Source organism: Hibiscus syriacus, unplaced genomic scaffold, assembly GCF_006381635.1.
Source record: "Hibiscus syriacus cultivar Baekdansim isolate YM2019G1 unplaced genomic scaffold, ASM638163v2 tig00110319_pilon, whole genome shotgun sequence".
Lineage (NCBI taxonomy): Eukaryota > Viridiplantae > Streptophyta > Magnoliopsida > Malvales > Malvaceae > Hibiscus > Hibiscus syriacus.
This window is the reverse complement of record NW_024062678.1, coordinates 1004219-1023229: the sequence shown is the minus strand read 5'-3', so window position 1 is coordinate 1023229 and position 19011 is coordinate 1004219. Positions and strand designations below refer to the sequence as shown.

Sequence of the window (19011 nt, the reverse complement as noted above, 5' to 3'; positions counted from 1 at the left end):
TGTAGTTTTTTCTTTAGCTCTTGGCGCGCGCGCTCAGGTAGAGTGAGCGATCGCGTAGAATTGAGTGAAATTTATTAATTTTTTGAATCGAGTTGAAAAATGTCGATTTTTTTAATCGAGTAGAGTTTTGCTCACCTTACTCTCAAGTAACTCTTTCCTTGCCCCAGCTCAAATCAACAATTTGGAGTTTGGATTAAGAAAAATCAAGATGGAGGATTCTGGAGCAATTCTATACCAAATTTCATGCCTCAAGCAAATGCTCGATCAGGTACTCTTTCTTTCTTATTTCTTCGCCCCCTCCCGAATTTACTGGAATTTCTAATGAAGAATCCAACAATTTTCTTTAATTTAGCTAATTATTATTCGTTAGGTGAATGAAGAAATCGAATCCAATATTCAAGTAACGCGGGAGATAGAATCAGAGATGGTCAAGTGTACGGAATTCGAAGCTGCTCTTACTACCAGAGAGTCTCAGCTTACCAAATCGCTTTACATTTCTCACTTCGAAATCGATGGCTTGCTCTCCGTCTCCGGTATTTCTTCTACTCTTTTTTTTTTTTTTGTCATTGATTTCTTCGGTTGAAATATGGTTCTTTGGGTTATAGCCGATTCAAGGAATTCGCTTAAATTTTTGGAGGATGAGTTGAGTTGTCTAACAACGAAACGAGATGAGATGTTAAAGAGGATTGAAAGGAAACGGTATGTACTGGGTTATCTTCTTTGTTATTGATCTGAATAAATGTATGACATAATATATCATCTTCAGCAGCTTTTTTAACATTATTTTCCAGTTTGCAACTAGAATAAATGTAGGATATATTTCGATATATTCATAAACTTGGCAATCGGTGTATTTATATCATAATTCATAGAGTCATATACATGATATAATTGTGATTAAGGTATTAAATATCTATGTAAAATTCGATGGGCTAATTGTAATAATTTATATAGATAATGAATTTCTTACTATTCGTTTTACAGAGAAGGATTTACCAAACTGTGTGCTTAGAATTTCAAAGGGATATTGAAAATGGGGAAAACGATGAGATGGTGAGTTTGCTGTCAGAGAAAGAGCGTCTTGAGAATGAAATTCATCTCTTGGATAAGAAAAATAATGCTTTTAGAAATTCAATGTCCGCGTTTGTGGAAGAAGTTCTTGAGGACCTTTATACTTCAAATGCTGGTAATACCCTATATCCCAGTTTTTAAGGATTAGCAGTCTATGTAGAATTAGCTTCATACATAATTAGAACTTAGAATAAGGTGCATGATTTTCCCTTCTCTCCGTTGTTTGGACTACATGGTCTTCCTTTCATCTTTCTGATTCCTGATGTTTATTGTTACTGGTCACTTTTATTTACTGGCCAGTGTTTATACCACAGCACCACTGCCATCACATTGATAATACATTTCTCCCCTTTTTTTTTGGATCAGGGAACCTATTAAATTAATAAATAGTGGAAATATACAACTTTTATATTTGAGAAAAGAATTCCCATAGTATCCTCAATATATAGAGTTCAGATAAGAAACTGGGAACATTACAGATAGATACAAAATTAACAAATAGACTCCGTTGTTGACAGAAGTATCATCTGCTTTATTGACTTCCCTGAAGCAGCAGGTTAGAACTTAGGAGAGGCTTTAGTTTTGTCACACCTAAATACCATTTTTATAGGATACCAGTAATCTTCTATCACCTGTGTTCAGTGTCTGCTTAATTTGTCAATATCCATTTTACTTTTTGAACTGTAGATGTCATTATCCCCAACCAAGACCATACCATTTATTAAATCCAGCTTTGGGTTGCCTGAGGACTGAGGAGGGACTATCTATGTTCAGTTTAACCCCTCTGATGTTGCTGGTTCCTAGTTGTTGTTAAGAACATATCTAGATTGAAGAACCAGATGAATGCTAGATTGTATATTAATCGACAAGGGATTTACTCGGTGAAGGATGTCTTAAAAGATAAATTTCTGCTTGATTTTGTTTTATGGACTAGTACACTGGTCCTACATACATTTATTTACACCTAAATTCTGTTGGCTGGTTATTTCTACGTTTCTCATTCCTTTATCTTCCATTTCCCAAGGGTTTATCCCTTCCATTACTTTCCAATATGCCCATCATGACGGGTCCAAAGCATTAAATAATAAGAAAGAAGTGAATGGTTGAAGAATAACAAATGGTACTGTTAGTTATAGTGGTTATGACTTAACCACATAGAGAGATACAATGAATTAGTGTAAAACAAAGGGTAAGTATAGATTACGATAAGGATAACATCTATATATAGCTAACAATTATCACAAAAGTATTTATCAGAGTATTTTTCTGCTATTTATCTGCAAACAGTGAGATCCGGACATTATTTGTGCTCCTCGCATATGTCAATGATGCTTAAAGTTTGGATATAAATAACATAAACAGCAGAATGGAACATGAATGTATTCTTGATTGAGGTTGAGAACAAATAACAAGGATCGGGAAAGTGGGGGAAACTAGGATAATGTTGTATGAAACATTTTCATCATTTCAAAATCTTCTTTGCAGCGAGAGGGAAGATATTTACTGTAAATTTGGAGCAAGATATATAATGCAATGTTCCTAGGATGTTTATGAAATGCTTGGATATCAATCAAAAGAAATGCTCCTTGTGAAAGATGCATGCTAGTGTATAAATTTATTGAGATTTGACAAACAGTCATTCACTCTAAGAAGGTTGCCGAAATTCTGCAAGATTTCTTATACGACATATGACCTGTCATGTTTTTTTGTTCCATGCAGTTTTACATGTTGAGATACAGAATGGGAATCAAGAGAATCAGAAATTAATGAGGGATATTGAAGATTTAGAACGAACAATTCTTTCAACGGTTGCTGAATGATTATTGTATACTGTAACTCTGTAAGTTCATTGAGTATATATAGAGCTATGAGATCTTTTTTAGATTTCAGTATTGCATTCCCCTATTGGCCCCGTTGTTTTCAATTTCCGGTATAGCTAGGATAAATAGCTCAAGGTTATCCTTTTGAGTTGTATTTGATGAGATTATTTTGATTCTGTGAGGTTTGAATATGTACAAGTATATATGAACTTGTTATGATGCATTGTGTGTGGGATCAAACTTGATACATGACATGTTATGCTAACCAATTTAGCATGTGTTGGTTTTTGAATGTATGAAATTGTATATTGGGTTGCATATGTTACATGAAACTTTATAGAAATGAAAAATGACCATTTGGTATATGCAGGCAAGAGTTGTCATTAATATTGCATGAACATAGTACTAGTTTGCATAAATTATGTTGAAAATTACTCTCTATGTCAGAATATGATTCTTGGATGCTATGGAATTGGAAACTTGCATATGTTCCACTCATGATATATGAAATTTGTTTATAATAGTTAGAATGCATTTTTGGTCAGATAGGAAAGGTTGTGAAGTAGTTTTGCTTAATAGGCCTATATGGTATGTTCATAGTACATAAAATGCACAGAAAGAACTTTGCATGCTAAAATCAATTTGAATGTTGTATTCAATGTGATGAATATGTCTACATGTCATGATTTATGTATAAAACATGGTCATATTGGTTGCATAAGGTTTTGGTGCTATTTAGACCCATTTAGAAGCATGTTAATGTGACTAAAACTACTAATTTTTGTATTTTTGTTGTAGAGTATTGATACTTGCAGTAAGAGTATCATATTTTCATGTGCAATTTGTCAAAAAAGAAAAATTCAGTGTTCGTTTTTGGTTTCGATACCAGATTTGAGCATCGATACTTGGACCAGAAGCATCAATATTTTATATTAAAAATTGAATTTTTGAAACTTCAAAGCTAAAAATAGTATAATATCTTTTTATTAGTATCAATACATGAATGATAGTTTCAATACTCTTGTTTTAAAATGAGATTAAATTTGTAACGCCTTGAAATCAGTTTAGAATTTTTCGATGTCCGATGATTGAAAAATTCTTTTCCAATTATTATTCCAGTATTTTAGTATTCTAGAAATGTGATTGATTTCATTGAATAAATAGTATTAAAATGTGATTTGTCTTGAAAGCTGTTTAAGGACTAAAATGTACTAAGTGAATACTTTTATGTCTAAAATGTAAAATGGAAACATAAGTGTTCAAGTGAAAACAAGGAAAAAGATAATGGGCAAGGGTTAATTATTTCTTGCAATGATTGTGTGAAAAGGCTAGCAAAGATGAATTAGCTTCACGATTTTACCATTCTTTTTAGTGAATAAGCTACTAAGTTTTGTATTCTTATTATTTAGTCCAAATTTCTTATTTCTGGAATTTGGACTAAATTTACAAACCCATTAAGGTGGGTTTTTCTCCATATACACGTGGGATTAAATAAGCAAAGCAGCCATATCCTTTCATCTTCTCCAAACCAAAATCACCATTGATAAAAGAAAAGGTTTGAACTCTTAAATATTCATTTTAGGGATTAAGTCATTCTAATCATCCAAACTTCAAATTAATTACATATTTGATAAGCTCTCGATGTTAATAGTGTTTTTCATTCTTAATTTGAAGAAAGTTGATTTAAAATCCTAAACTTGAATTTAAAGATTCAAGTGTTTTAAGAACTCAAAACTCTAAATTACACCACTGAAAGCTTGTGGAATTTCCTATTGAACAATGTTAATTTATCATTCACCAAGTGTAAGTAAACCCTAAAATTTGATCCCATTAGCGATTTATGTCAAATTTGAGTTTTATGATAATATGAATTTGGATGCTAAATTTATTAGTGAATATATTTTCTATCAGCTTATTCAGAGAAAACAGATGACAAATCATTGTTAAAAGAAGTTGCAATAAGCTTTTATAATCAATATGTTAAGTATTGTGTGTATTGTGACTTCATTGAATTCAATGATATATTATTGTCTGAGATGTATTGTGGACAATATCGAACCTATAATTGGATCGTAAGTCATCATTAGACTTTTGTCAGTGTAATTATCTTTTTTACTAAACTCTTAGCTATATATATATATATATATATATATATGGATGCACTTATACCTATGTTTGTATAACATTAAGTTGGTAACTCATAGTTTGTTTGCTTATTATGATGTCAAAGTAGTAAGAATGTGATCATGTATTAATTCATGACTAACAAGGTGAGTTTGACATGAGATCATACATGTGTCATGATACAATTAGATGATAGGGTTTATATCTTTTAATCGATAAGTATTCGTAGTGTAGCTAGGTGATACGTGTTGAATTATGAAATGTAGGAAAGGATGAAAACATATTTTAAGATTTTAAGGTTGAATTTGATCCATGGATGTATTTAGTGTTGGTACCATATATGTGATATCGATACGAAATCAATGTAAAGTATCTATACTAATTGTAAAAGTATCAATTTTATAAGTCAATTTTGAATTTTAATATACCATTTTGTCATTGAAATCAGAATTAAGTATCACTAGTATCTCAACAGTATCAACACCTAAAGTTTAGTATTATACATAAAAGCAAATCTTTTAAAACCGATAAAATTAAGACAAACCGAAAACAAAAGTATAGTTTACTCTTAAAAATCCACTATCTTATCTCAAATCTATTTGATATTCGAAGGATGAGTGAATACCGAGGACCAAATTGGAAAATCATTAAAACAAGTGAGGGTGCAATTAGAAACACTACAAGAAACGGGAGCAGTAACTTGAATCCAATAAATCACCAAGGACTCTAATGAATACTTCTAGCTTCCAATAGCCTCGGAATTCAAAAAAAATCGTTCATTTATTACTTATTTTTAAGTATGCTTATGAATTACTATGTGGGTTTTTATTTTTTTAGTATATATTTTCTAAAAAATACAAATTCTGTATAGTTTTGTCTGTTTCGCATTTTGAAATTTCGGTATTTTAATGGATATGTATAGCTGAATTATTGTTATATTATTGCTATGTAGTCTCGATTTCTATGTTCTACTGCAGAGTGATAATTCAATTTTGACTTCGAACATTTTTTTTCTTGGCTTTAACTCTGTCATTCCTTTTTGAAAAACAAAGTTTTTGGTGTGTCCGTGTCCGTACGCGCGCGCGCGCTTGTGTGTAATTTTCTGTTTTAATTGTGGGCTTTTATAATTTTTCTGGGTCCTTCTTTTAAGTCTGGTTAGTTTCAGTTTGGTCATATTTTGGCGGGTGTTTGTAGATTTGATGTTTTATGCAGCTGTTATTTATTGTTAGTTTTAGTTATCTGTGATTTTTTTTTACTTAATTATTGCTTTCTATCCGAATGATACCATTGAAAAGTAATGTCTTTATTTATTTTTCTCCAAATGTTTTAAAAGATGGTAAACAATCCCAATATTTACTTCGTTTTCAGATTTCATAGTTCTGCAGTCTTTTGATGTCTGATTTGCTCAGTTCGTAATTTTTTGTTCTCCTAATGCTGGCAGATATTCCAGGTTCAAATAAATGAATGATGGGTGAAAATCTCCACCGGAACTGTTAAAACAAAATGGCTTCTGAAGCAGTTCAAGCGAGTTGTGTGATGAATGGAGAGGCTAAGAACAATCAAGCTCTTAAAAGAAAACATTTGGTATCCGATGAGAACATCACAGGTTGTTACTGTGACGTATCTGTTGACACAGGGGATATAGGAACATCTGGAAGAGATATTTTTTGCAAATATAAATGATGACAGACGACCTGATGGAGTCTCTGTAAGCAGAGCATATAACGAACTCCTATAATTTTAAGGAATATAGTTGTTATGGAATGCTGGTTCAAAAAAAATGATTAATTTCTAAGTTGTTGCATTTGCTATTTTGGTTTGTCTGCGAAAAAAGCAAGGCTGCCGAAAGAATTGAAGATTCAAGATATGTACAACGATCGAGATGCTTTTGATGATTACAACGAGGATGACAGTGACTGGGAGCCTGTTCAAAAGTGCATAGAGTTTATGCAGTGGTTTTGTACCAACTGCACGATGGTCAACCTTGATGATGTTGTCCATTATGATGTATGCTTATTTAATTTTTCTTTCTTCATATTATTGTCATTCCCCACACCTGTTTTTGGTTTGCTATGTTTTCGTGACCTTTGAGATGATTTTAGAATCTACTTTACTATTACTACGGAAACTTTTCTGGCTCTAGATGATTTAGCAATTTCAGCTATGTAGATTTGCGGGGAACATAATGCATCTGGTATTCTAAGGCATGGGTTTTATGCATCTCCTTGTTCACCGGAAGTAGACCTTATTCAGGTTGAATCAGAACCCAGTCAAATAGACAAAGGTAACTGCATGTGACTTTCTGCTAGGTTTATTCAATTATTTCTCTATGCTGCCATTTGTTTTCTTCTGGTCAAATGATCATTGAAATGCCTAACCTGGCTATGCTTTCTTTTCCTGCATTTTGATATTCTTTTATCAAAGTTCAACCAGTAACAATATTTCAATTCTGAAATTGATAAACAATTCCCAACCGAATGCTTTTAGTGTTGATTTCTTGAATCTAGTGTTATTTTGGTGTTTGTTTGCTTCATACTTTGCAATGGTTTTACATGGTGCATTGAGATGCATAATGTCCATTTAGTTGTAGCCATATGCTACAAAATTGAACTTTTAGAGGATTTGCTATAATAACAAAGACCTATCCTATCTGATAAACTTTTTTTATTTGTATGTGTTACTGGCTAACTTAATTTTATTTTTCCAAAGTGCCCTATAAGATTCATAGAAGTAGTCAATGCTTTACGAGGCTATTATGGCTTGCTACTAGTCATTACTCGATCAAAACTGCTTTGTCATTGAACATGGTTTATATTACCACCGTATTAGTGCTGGTTCCTTTATTGCTGCCTTCCGTATGATGCTGGTTAATGAAATTATTAAGTTACTTTCTATGCTGATATAAAGTTTATAGTATACAAATAAAGCAATAATGTTGATGGTCAAAAGCAAGGTTATCAAGGACAAAAGCAGGATGAGATGGTCACAGAGTGATGATAGGATTCTTTTTTACTTCCTATTTGCTTATTTATTATTGTTTCAGTATTTCCTTTCACCGGCTTGTTATCTTCTAACTGGTAAAATGTTCTGAGCTACACTAAGTTTCTTTATTGTAGAATTTACTGTTCTGTTTTTCAACTGATTCGCGGACTGCATTTGCCTTTTCAACTAGGCTGCCCTAGCAAGAACCTATAAGTCTCTTCAAAAAATTTCTTTGGGTGGAACCAATGTCTAGGGAGACCCTAGCCTTAGAGAGATCTTTCTGAATTGGAATCATATTAAGTATCTTCGCAAGAAAGCAGTAAGTCCTATTACAATTTGTGTTTTTTAAGTGAAAACTCTGTGATATTATCCCAACCTCAGAAACTCCTGAAATTTAAAGCAGGTGGAGTATTCTTTATGATTGTTTTCTATTTGAGATCTGATGAAATGGTAAGTTTTTAATATCTATGAGATTCCCAGCTCAATATATCCTCGTTTTGGTCATATTTTGAGATTTATAGATTGCATTTCTTTCTAATTATTCCATTCCTTTACCATCTGAAATTTGTAATGTTTCCTCAGTAGGGTTGAGAGGGCTGTTATTATGCATATGAGTATTGTGACCTTAATTTGTTTGTGCTTGTTGATGCAGATCTGCAGTTAGAGGCTTCAACTTCAAACTGTCTTACAGCAGTTGGTTTTGATGAGAAAATGTTACTGCACTCAGAGGTATGCCACTTCTATTCTATTGCCTTGCTAAAATTCTCCACTTACATTAGGTTCTTATGGCAGTTATACACCCTTCCAAACCAATATCAATGTTTAGAAATTGAATATTATATATATAGGGTTATGATCTACTTACACAATGTATAACTCTTTAGTTTTACACAGATTTGGGATCATTGGATGAGTGAAAATAGATGGCTGAGATTGACTCCTTGTTTTTTCTTCTTCTTGTGAATATCTTCTCAGCCATCTATTTTCACTCATCAATTGATCCTAAATTTGTGTAAAACTAAAATTGTTTTACATTGTGTAATAGAAACTTATCCCATATATATATATATGTTGTGGAAGTTTTTTAATTTATATGTAATCTATCTTGGTTAGCTTGCAATTTTTCTCTCCTAAATGGAATGGAGTTTTATTTTTTTAAATAATTTTAATTTTATGTTGTCAATCTGGGTATGCTTGCAACCTTTCTCTTTATTTTCTTCCCTTTTTTCTCCCTTGGGTTTCAGGATCTATTGTACTGCTATCCTTCATCAAGCATGGTAACAATTATCTCATAGGTTGTTATTCGCTTTAATTGTGATTTCAATTTTTTCATGAGTAAATTACATCACATGTCCTCAAAGTATAACATTCATTTTAAATTGGTCCTTAAACTTTTTAATATTCCAATTTTATCCCTAAACTATGATTATCATTTTAAATTAGTTCTCAAACTTTTGAACACTTCAATTTCATCCCCAAATTATAACCTTTATTTTAAATTAGTCCCCCAAACTTTTTAAACATTCTAATTCCATCCCAAACTATATGCATATACTAATAATGTCTCTTGTTAATAAAATTGTTTGGTCAAGTTATATTATTATATGTTTGAAAAAAAACAAAATTTAGGTTAAATTATGATTGAAACTAATTTCATATTTGGATGAATTTGGGCATGGAATTGGAATATTAAAAAGTTTGGGGATTCATTTAGAAATATGGTCATATATTAAGGATGAAATTAAAATGTTCAAAAGTTTAAGGATTAATTTAGAATGAGAGTCATAATTTGAGGATGAAATTGGAATATTCAAAAGGTTAAGGACCAATTTAAAATGAGAATTATTACTTGGGGACATATGATGTAATTAACTCTTTTTTCATTATTTATTATAAAATAATCAACATAAAATTACTACTAAGGAATGTGGTTCCCTCGTAAGGGTGTTGAAACGGTTAATTTACTCATAGATTGCATTGAATTAATTTTTTTCTTAAATCGTTAATTAAATTATTTTTTAAAATTATTAATTGAACCGATTAAAATTTCTTTAATTTGATTAATGATTACATTAATCAATTTTTTTTTAATTCTTTTAGTCATATTAATTTAATAAGTTTTAATTTCAATGGTTCATTTTCAATAGAGAAAATAATCTCAGTGATCGAAAATGCCTTATAATATACGATTTTAACCAACTTTTTTTGGATTTGTCAAAATGACCAACAAAATCGCAACGCGAACTCTAATTTTTCAACTCAGTTTTCAAATTCGCAACGCGATTTTGAAAAATGTGTTGTGAAAGTTTGAAAAACGTATTGTTGCGATAGTGAAAAAGTGTTGCGATAGTGAAAAATCCAAAATAAGTTTACATTTTAACTATTTCAAATTCACGTGGAGTTTGAAACAATAAAGAATGTGTTGCGATAGTGTAAAAGATTCCCAAGCCATTTGTAAGATCTTAGTTTGAAACAATAAAGAATGTGTTGTGATAGTGTAAATTTTTTTTAAGTGTTTACAATGCTCAATCTCACATAGTATTGTAAACACTATTGGGAATGGGTATTTAAGGCTTGGATTTCCCACTTCCTTGTTGAGTGGAAGAGAACAAGGGAGACTCTCGCGCACTGTTGTCGCCACCGTCCCGTCTCGGGTCGTGGTTATACGTGTCTTCTACACGTCCGCGCGGATATTATCTTTTTAGAGAAAATTTTTAAGAAACAAATGCAATACCACCAGTCGTTGCGATTTTTCAAAATCGCAACGAATTTGGATTAACGTAAATTTGGAAAATTGCATTGCGATTTTGTATTATCGCATTGCGATTTTGTATTATCGCGTTGCGATTTACATATTCGCATTGCGATAGTCAAAATCGCGTTGCGAATCTGGAAACTGATTTGCGATACTGGAGATCGCGTTGCGATTTAGAGATCGCATTGCGATTTTGTTGGTCATTTTGGTAAATCAAAAAAAAGTTGATCAAAATCGTATATTATAAGGCATTTCCGGTCACTGAGGTTATTTTCTCTTTTCAATAAGAATAATAAGATAAATTTATTAGTTAGAATCAATTTATAATTCTGACTGCTGAAAGTTTTCCACGGAAGCTGCTCTCAACCTGACGTTAGAGCCAGTCTACTATCTTATCTCTCCCTCACCCCATTACATACATGAATATGGTCAACAATTTTAATTAGATTCAATCTCAAAAAATTAATTAATAATATAATTAAAACAACTTATTGTTGATCGATTTCAAACATATTCAAATATATTATTAACATCTTTAAATTCAAACACTTTTAATCATTATAATAAAAAATAAATCGATGGGTGTTGAAAGAGGGTCATACTCTAGATATTTTAAATTCTTATATAATTTATGTATTATTTTTACTGACGATTTAATTTTATACCATCTATATTTTTGAAACTTTATATATGTTTTTTAATTTTAATATAATTTTATAAAATTTCATATATTCTAAACATAAAATATTGTGTACTGTGATGTATGAATAAGACTAATGACATCCTAATGTCAAAAGAAAACAATTGGAAATCAAACCATTTTTCTTTTGCACAAATTAGTGAAACAATAATTGGGTTTGAGTTTTGGATGATTTGTAGAGCAATGGGGTTGGATCCCAAATTCTATTGTGGGCCGGCCTTTCAAAACCACTATGCTATAAAACCCCATGCAGAAGCCTTAAAACGTCAATCTCTTACGCTCTCTCTGTGTGGCTCTAGACGGAAAGTCGACGGAGATCATGGCGGGGAAGCAAATCGGCGGTGAGGGCTTGCCAGCCAACATAGCCGGAATGTCGAAGAATCAACTTTATGATATCATGTCTCAGATGAAGGTGCTTTCTCTTCCAATTTTTCCCTTTCCTTTTTCCTTTCTTCTAAACGCCGGTTCGTTCGCCGTGAAATATAATTTGTAATTTAGATATGTATTTTCTGTTGATTGTTTCTTGGGTGTATGCAGACACTTATAGAACAAAACCAGCAACAAGCAAAAGAGATCCTTATTCAAAACCCTCTCTTGACTAAAGCCCTTTTCCAGGTTTTCCTTGTCTTATATATTTCCTTTTTCAAATTTAATAAAACTCCCATCGTTTCCCTTTCCAATCTATTCTTGATTCTTTTAAAGGTTTATTTTTTATTTCCATAGTAATTATTATACGTTGCTGTGATTTGTTGGTTCGAATGATTATTTTTATTGCTATTACTATGAGAATTGCACGATCCTTTACCTTTAAAACTCTCTTGATATCCCTTGTATGCTAGAGTTATGAACTTTTTTTGCCCTTTTTTTTATTTATATGCCTGTAGTTCTAGTTCAAACTCAGAATAAGAATTATGGAAATTGTTATGTTGTAGGGCTTGATAGTTAATCGACCGAATTTTGCTGTGTATTGCATATGTTTAGACTACGGTGTTTTGTTGAAAATCTTTAGGGGAGCTTCCATGTCTAAACAGGTTTCTTTTATTTGTTTATTTATTTATTGCTTCAGGCTCAGATTATGCTTGGAATGGTTAGGCCCCCTCAAGTGGTATGCTTTGATCTCTGCAAAATCTTCTTGAAATTTTATGTTGGGAACTGTACCTGTTTATGAATCCATTTTTTTTGTGTTCAGATTCCTACCATTCAGCCACCTGTATCACAACAATCTCAGTCTCAGCAATCATCACAACAGCCTCCAATGCCAAACATCCAACCAGCAAAATCATTTCAAGGTCAACTTGGGTTGCAGGACCAAACTGCTCCATCCCAGACCCAACCTCCTTTAAGGGAACAACATCAAAACCAAGCTGGCACACAAATCTCAGCTGCTTCTGTACCTGCAGCAACCTTTCCGTCTCAACCCATGACACAACATTCCCTTCAGACACCTCGGCAGATGAAGGGACATCTGAATCCTCCAGTGCCCCTTCCTCAATCATCCCAACTGCCAAATGTACCTTCACTTCCTCTTCATCCATCTTCACAGCCCCAACATCATCAACAAACACATATGCCAATGGCATCCGGCCAGTTGCAACAGTCATTGCAGACAACTGGAATTTCTCATATGCCTCTGCAGCCACCTATGGCACAACAGGCAAGACCCTCCTCTGTGCCAACTTTACATCATCAGTATACTCCCCAAATGGGTCCTAATGTCAGTTTCCAGCACCCTGGTGTTCCCCAGCATCATTCACAGCCGATGTTCCATGTAAGTCGGAAGTTACATTTTGGAAGTCGGTCTTGGATGCTCCCTTGTAATGTCACACTAATTCTTTTTACTGTTTTATTGTCCAGTCTGGTAATAAACCGCCACCTGGCCTTGGTTCCTCTTTTCCACAAGGACAGACACCACACTCAAATCAGTTGCCACCTCAATCAATGTATCAAAATCAAGTATGTGGATAATCTAGTTTTTTATATGTATTATTTTTAGCAATTAGTGAACCATTATTTGTGGCTGATTATAAAAGTAAGCTCAAGTTTTTTGTTTTTGCTTATCTAAGATGACGAGCCTGCACGCTCCGTGTTCTATCTTGTATTTAAAGTATATCCAATTACCTTTTATGTGGCACAATGCAATCTGTCAATATGGATCCCACTTCTTCTAGGTGATTGGTTGACTAGTTTATGCTTTGTGTTATATTTTAAAGTTTATTGTTAATAAATATGATATATATTTTTAGTATTCAACTTTATTTATTTTAATTTTAAGGGAAAAAAGAGTAAATGAAAAAGTACTAATTGACAAATGCAGTTTTAAGATTCCTTGAGCTTGATTTTCTATATTTAGTGGAAATAAATTCCATGTCTCATGGAACAGTACCTTGTCTGAAATGTCTATTGCTTAATTGACAAATTTTCTTTATTCTTTCAGGCAGGAAGCTTACATTTAGGATCCGACTTTGGCAATCAAGTTCGAGGTTCAATGCAGGCCAATAGAGGATCTTCTTGGATGTCAAGCCAACCAGATAATTCAACACTACCACAGCTTCAAGGACCCTCGTCTTTGGTTCCCAATCAGATGGGTCCTGGAAACCAGGCCCCTCGTACTGCATCGGTGATTATCCAAACTTTGGGTTTCATAGAATCGAAGATTAATTATCAATAGCTGAGCTGATCTATTTACTGGTTAGTTTTTCTGTTTGCTCATTTTAGTTGACTCCTGAGATGGAGAAGGCACTACTTCAGCAGGTAATGAGCCTCACTCCAGAGCAGATTAATCTCTTGCCTCCAGAGCAAAGAAATCAAGTACTTCAGCTCCAGCAGATTCTTCGCCAATGAGAAGGTTTAATAGCTGCGGAGGGTTATAGGAATTAATTTCATCTCAAGGCTCCTTTGCGAGCTTGCCAATTTATTTGAAGGCCAATACAAAGCTTTTTAAAGTTGAGCCTTATGTGGTAAGAAGTGTTGTGACTTGCAGATGCTTTTATCGTTTACTTTTTGGCTTCTCTATCCCGGTGTTTGTTTGGCCTAAAAGCAGGTGAGGAAGTACTGATACTAAAGTTGAGAAATGGGGAAGTGCCTCATTTTGTAGATTAGCCAAGCGTCTTATTTGGTTTCAAATATTAGATATGATGATTCGTGTGTTGAATATATGCTCTGCTTATACTAAGACAGGAAACAAGGAATCCATTGAATGTCTAGAGACTAGAATGGATATAGCATGTCAAAACACATAGATTGTGATCCATTATAGTCGAGGTTAGTATATTCTTATTTCATCATCGTAAAGCTCGATAATTGAGTCGTGCCTGACTAAGCTCATGGAAAGACCTAGTTAAGTCCTTCATAGAACAACATGATGAAAATGGTGCACGATCACCTTTGATCGTGACGAGAGCCACCATCCTTTTTGTTAATACCCTCAGGGCACCATATTATGTCAATCGTCAAGGAATCATTTTTTACGTGTACTTTTCTTTCTTTATTTACCCTATAATGTCAATTGTTTGAACATTTTTATTGTGAAATTCAATCTCGTTGATCCTTCGTTCAAATGGCAAAGTGAGACAAATCTAATATTGTTAAGTAAGTGCATGTTGGGGTATTACATGTTGATAATAGAACGAACAGTTGAGGTAGCGGCGGTTTTAAATTTCTAAATATAGTTGAGGTCCAAAAGTTTTGATACTCTTTTTTTCAACAAAATAAGTATGCAAATTCTTTTATTTTTTTTCTTGTTTTCCTAATATCCTGAATTATATTTAATAATTTATATGCAATCGGCTCCTAGAGCCAAATGCATCTGCCCCTGATTGAGGTAAAAAAAATTTAAAGAAAAAGTAAAAAAGTAAGTATTATAAATTATTCGTGACTCTTCAATTATTTCGTGAATTTAAATTTAATTCGTAAAAAAAAAAACATATGTTTCTTCGCCTTACAAATTGTCAATTGCGCTCATCTATGATGTGGCTGACGAAACAAAAGTAAAAAAGAAAAAAAACTCATAATTTGGGTTTATCTGAAATCTCTTCAATTAATTTTTTCACAATTAATGACTTTACCCTATTAGAAAAATAAGACTTTTTTGATACGTACGGCGTCTTCAAAATCTCAAAGAAGATGATGTTATTTATAGTGATGTGAAGATAGGTTTTGACCTAAAATTTAGAATTAAATGCTTCAATTTCATCCTTGAATTATAACTATCATTTTAAATTAGTCCTCAAACTTTTGAACATTTCAATTTCATTCCCAAACTATGAGTTCATTCTAAATTGGTTCCCAAACTTTTTGAACATTCCGATTTCATCCCAAACTCTATGTATGTAATAATCGCATCCCTTGTTAATAAAATTGTTAGGTCTATATGTTTGAAAGAAAATAAAATTTAGGTTTGAAACTAATTGCATACTTGAATGAAGTTGGGGATGAAATTAGAAGATTTTCATCCTTGAATTATAACTATCATTTTAAATTAGTCCTCAAACTTTTGAACATTTCAATTTCATTCCCAAACTATGAGTTCATTCTAATTGGTTCCCAAACTTTTTGAACATTCCGATTTCATCCCAAACTCTATGTATGTAATAATCGCATCCCTTGTATAAAATTGTTAGGTCTATATGTTTGAAAGAAAATAAAATTTAGGTTTGAAATAATTGCATACTTGAATGAAGTTGGGGATGAAATTAGAAGATTCAAAAGTTTTGGGACCAATTTAGAAAGAGGGTCAATAGAATATTCAAAAGTTTAATGACTAGTTTAAAATGAGAGGCATGGATTGAGGATGAAATTAGAATATTAAAAAGTTACAGGACAGATTTAAAATAGAAATTTTAGTTTAGGGACGTATGATGGAATTAACACATTAATTTAGAATTGGAGACAGTCAGAGACAAAAATGAGATTTACCGCAAGTCTAGGCAACAATAACCTTATTTGTTAACAAAATATAAGTGTGGGCTTATCCAAAACACGTGTTTATATAGTATATATTATCCAACAAATTTTCTATAAAACCAATTTCTCTTTTATTATTTAAAAAAGAAGAAACATAATAAATCTTATAAAAACGAAACCTAAATCATTTTTGTTTTTTTTAAAAGGAAAAAGCATTATGAACCAAACACAATTTCATGCAAAGAAAGACAGCACCACCAATAATTCTACCAATGGGCCGTTGAAAGTCAGCAGGAGTCCCCATTTCATAAAGAAGTCGTCGTCGTACTCGGCAGCCTGTCTCTCGGCGTACCGGTACCGTGAAGCCGCAACAGCAACGGCACCCGGTCATCATATACACACTCTCCCAAAGTCATCCACACACACCCTAAAGATTTCATGGCGTTGGTGCAGAAACTCACGGACTGTCACGAAATGAAGAAGATCATCATCATCAGAGCGCCCCTAACCATGCGGCGGCGCCTCATCAGCCAAGGCGGAGGAGCGATGAAGAAGACAGCAGAGGATCAACAAACGATGATAATGACTCGTCGTCGGTTATAACCGATGAAAAAGTGAAGGGCAAGTGATTCTTGTTTCGTTCCGCCGTTGTTTGATCCACCGGCGGCTTCATTTTTAACAAATATTCCGGTTTTTACGCCGAATTCCGCCGATTTCTTTGCGTCAATCATCATCAGCCGTTCTATAATTACACTGATTCTTTGTTTTACACCGAACATGAGAAGCTCTATTTCTTCTTCTTCAGGATTGGAGGGGATGAATGAGTTTCGTGATTATTAGTTTTACTTTTTTTTAAATATATATTTTTTATTCCATTAATTTTTTATAGTTTTAATTATTTGGTTTGATGATGCAAATAAGGTCTGATTTTATTCATGGAACAGTTTCGTATTTCAAGGAATAAATAATTATTTTTTACATTTACCCTTTTAATTTATAAATATATTTCTTTTAGTGTGAGATTTATGCTTTTGACGAAAATTATACTATATCGATTTTGTTTCTAAATTATAAAATTTGGATAATTATTTTGGAGTAAAGTTCATAAATAGTCCTCGACTATAGGGTACTGTTTGTTGGGTTCATCGACTATTAAAGTTATAAAATGATCTCTAATTACAGGGTGTTCCCTTAACTATTAAAAGTTATAAAATGATCATTAACTATTTATATTCCAAATTCGTCATTTTCCGTTAAAAATTAATAGTCATTTGAGTTGGATATTAATCTGTGATTCAGATATGGTAAATATGAATTCATAATCGTTTAAGTTGTATAATTCTTGAGATTTTGGGATAATATTTATCATATCACAGTCAGCATGCTACGTCCACCTCAGACCGTCATCAATTTTTTAATAGAAATGATGAGTTTGGAACATAAAAATAGTTGAGTGATCATTCGTAACATTTAATAGTTGAGAGACTCTAAAATTCCCTATAGATAGGGTATAATTAAACTTTTAATAGTAAGGAAACTCAACAAAGCCTAGCTCTATAGTAGGGGGACATTGTGTCACTTGTTCATTTAATTGTATTTTGAAGTTTTAAATATAGATAAGATAAACGAGATATTGTAATCATAACTTTTAAAAAATACTTATAAAAAATAATCTTATATGATCATTTTGAACGAGTACATTGATTTTTTTTTAAAACCTATCTATTATAAAATAAAATTATGACAAAAATAATGTGATTACAATTTTAAAATAAAAATATACTAACTTATTTATTTTTGAATTATAAAAGATGAAATATTATTTAATTGAAAAAGTATGATTCATAATTCATATTAAATTTAAAATAATCTCATATTAAATGAAAAATAGCTCATGCATGTCAACATATAGATATATAATATTTAACTAAAACTATAATTATCAACATTTTTATCAAATACAATTTCAAGTATTTTGCTAATAATTACAATTATTAATATTTTATCTCCGTATAATTATAACCAATTTTATTTTTAAAAAATAATTTAAAAACTGTCAACGTTTTTTTATCTTGTATAATTTAAAATATTCTTATTAAAACTATAATTGTATATAATTGACATATTTTTTATCTCATACAAATTTAAAATTATTTTTCTATATATTTTTCACATATAAACTAAGTTAATAAGTATCAACATATTTATCCCGTTGCAATCAAACTACGATTTTAATTGATATATCTATTATAATATTAAAAATGATGGATATTAAATATCACTAAAATTAAAATAAATAATATGAATATTTTAAATGATGGTATTATAATTTTCAAAAAAAATAATATCCCTATCTAATTATTAAATATTATTTAAACATTTTAAAGTATTATAATATGTTATTATTTAATATACCAGTGGAGTAAATTTATTTTACACAATTGCCTAATTTAATTTTAAAATCTTGAATTTTAACCTCTAAAACACTACATATAAAATCAACTAAGCCAAAAAAATTCCTAAAATACCAATTATGCCTTATACTAAAAAAAATCAATGGATTCCATATATCACGTTATCATTTGTATATGGACTGTCACATTAGCATAGTGGTTTGACATTTCAACACTACGGACTACCACATATACACAATGAAT

The 19011-nt window shown here is 31.8% G+C and overlaps 3 protein-coding genes and 1 pseudogene across 4 annotated transcripts; all 4 read left to right on the top strand.

Moving 5' to 3' along the window:
• The first annotated feature begins 170 nt into the window (after positions 1-170).
• Positions 171-2976, top strand: LOC120117174. Its single transcript, XM_039137481.1, has 5 exons — positions 171-268; positions 371-533; positions 606-703; positions 985-1186; positions 2791-2976. Exons 1-5 carry the CDS (start codon positions 209-211, stop codon positions 2889-2891), a joined length of 624 nt encoding a protein of 207 aa, XP_038993412.1. The 5' UTR covers positions 171-208; the 3' UTR covers positions 2892-2976.
• Positions 2977-6518: 3542 nt separating this feature from the next.
• Positions 6519-9292, top strand: LOC120117173 (histone deacetylase 15-like). The gene is made up of 6 exons (XM_039137480.1): positions 6519-6621; positions 6705-6723; positions 6812-7022; positions 7185-7299; positions 8650-8726; positions 9242-9292. The coding sequence occupies exons 1-6, from the start codon at positions 6519-6521 to the stop codon at positions 9290-9292; spliced, it is 576 nt and encodes a 191-aa protein (XP_038993411.1).
• Positions 9293-11725: 2433 nt separating this feature from the next.
• On the top strand, positions 11726-14919 carry LOC120117298 (cleavage stimulating factor 64-like). 2 transcript variants are annotated; one of them, XM_039137587.1, is made up of 7 exons: positions 11726-11864; positions 11990-12067; positions 12519-12557; positions 12642-13220; positions 13307-13405; positions 13887-14069; positions 14168-14919. In XM_039137587.1, the coding sequence occupies exons 1-7, from the start codon at positions 11772-11774 to the stop codon at positions 14291-14293; spliced, it is 1197 nt and encodes a 398-aa protein (XP_038993518.1). In that variant the 5' UTR covers positions 11726-11771; the 3' UTR covers positions 14294-14919. The 2 variants fall into 2 exon arrangements, with proteins under 2 accessions (XP_038993518.1, XP_038993520.1); XM_039137589.1 differs by having other exon boundaries at positions 14146-14301.
• Positions 14920-16571: 1652 nt separating this feature from the next.
• Positions 16572-17194, top strand: LOC120117172 (annotated as a pseudogene).
• Positions 17195-19011: the final 1817 nt, after the last annotated feature.

Bases quoted from the DNA above. Each gene is read 5' to 3' on its own strand.
- LOC120117173 (XM_039137480.1), top strand. From the start codon at position 6,519: ATGGCTTCTGAAGCAGTTCAAGCGAGTTGTGTGATGAATGGAGAGGCT. The intron at 7,300-8,649 runs GTAACTGCATGT...TTGTTGATGCAG, and splicing joins ACCCAGTCAAATAGACAAAG to ATCTGCAGTTAGAGGCTTCA. The intron at 8,727-9,241 runs GTATGCCACTTC...CTTGGGTTTCAG, and splicing joins AAATGTTACTGCACTCAGAG to GATCTATTGTACTGCTATCC.
- LOC120117174 (XM_039137481.1), top strand. From the start codon at position 209: ATGGAGGATTCTGGAGCAATTCTATACCAAATTTCATGCCTCAAGCAA. The intron at 269-370 runs GTACTCTTTCTT...ATTATTCGTTAG, and splicing joins TCAAGCAAATGCTCGATCAG to GTGAATGAAGAAATCGAATC. The intron at 1,187-2,790 runs GTAATACCCTAT...TGTTCCATGCAG, and splicing joins CCTTTATACTTCAAATGCTG to TTTTACATGTTGAGATACAG.
- LOC120117298 (XM_039137587.1), top strand. From the start codon at position 11,772: ATGGCGGGGAAGCAAATCGGCGGTGAGGGCTTGCCAGCCAACATAGCC. The intron at 12,558-12,641 runs GTATGCTTTGAT...TTTTGTGTTCAG, and splicing joins TGGTTAGGCCCCCTCAAGTG to ATTCCTACCATTCAGCCACC. The intron at 13,406-13,886 runs GTATGTGGATAA...TTATTCTTTCAG, and splicing joins AATCAATGTATCAAAATCAA to GCAGGAAGCTTACATTTAGG.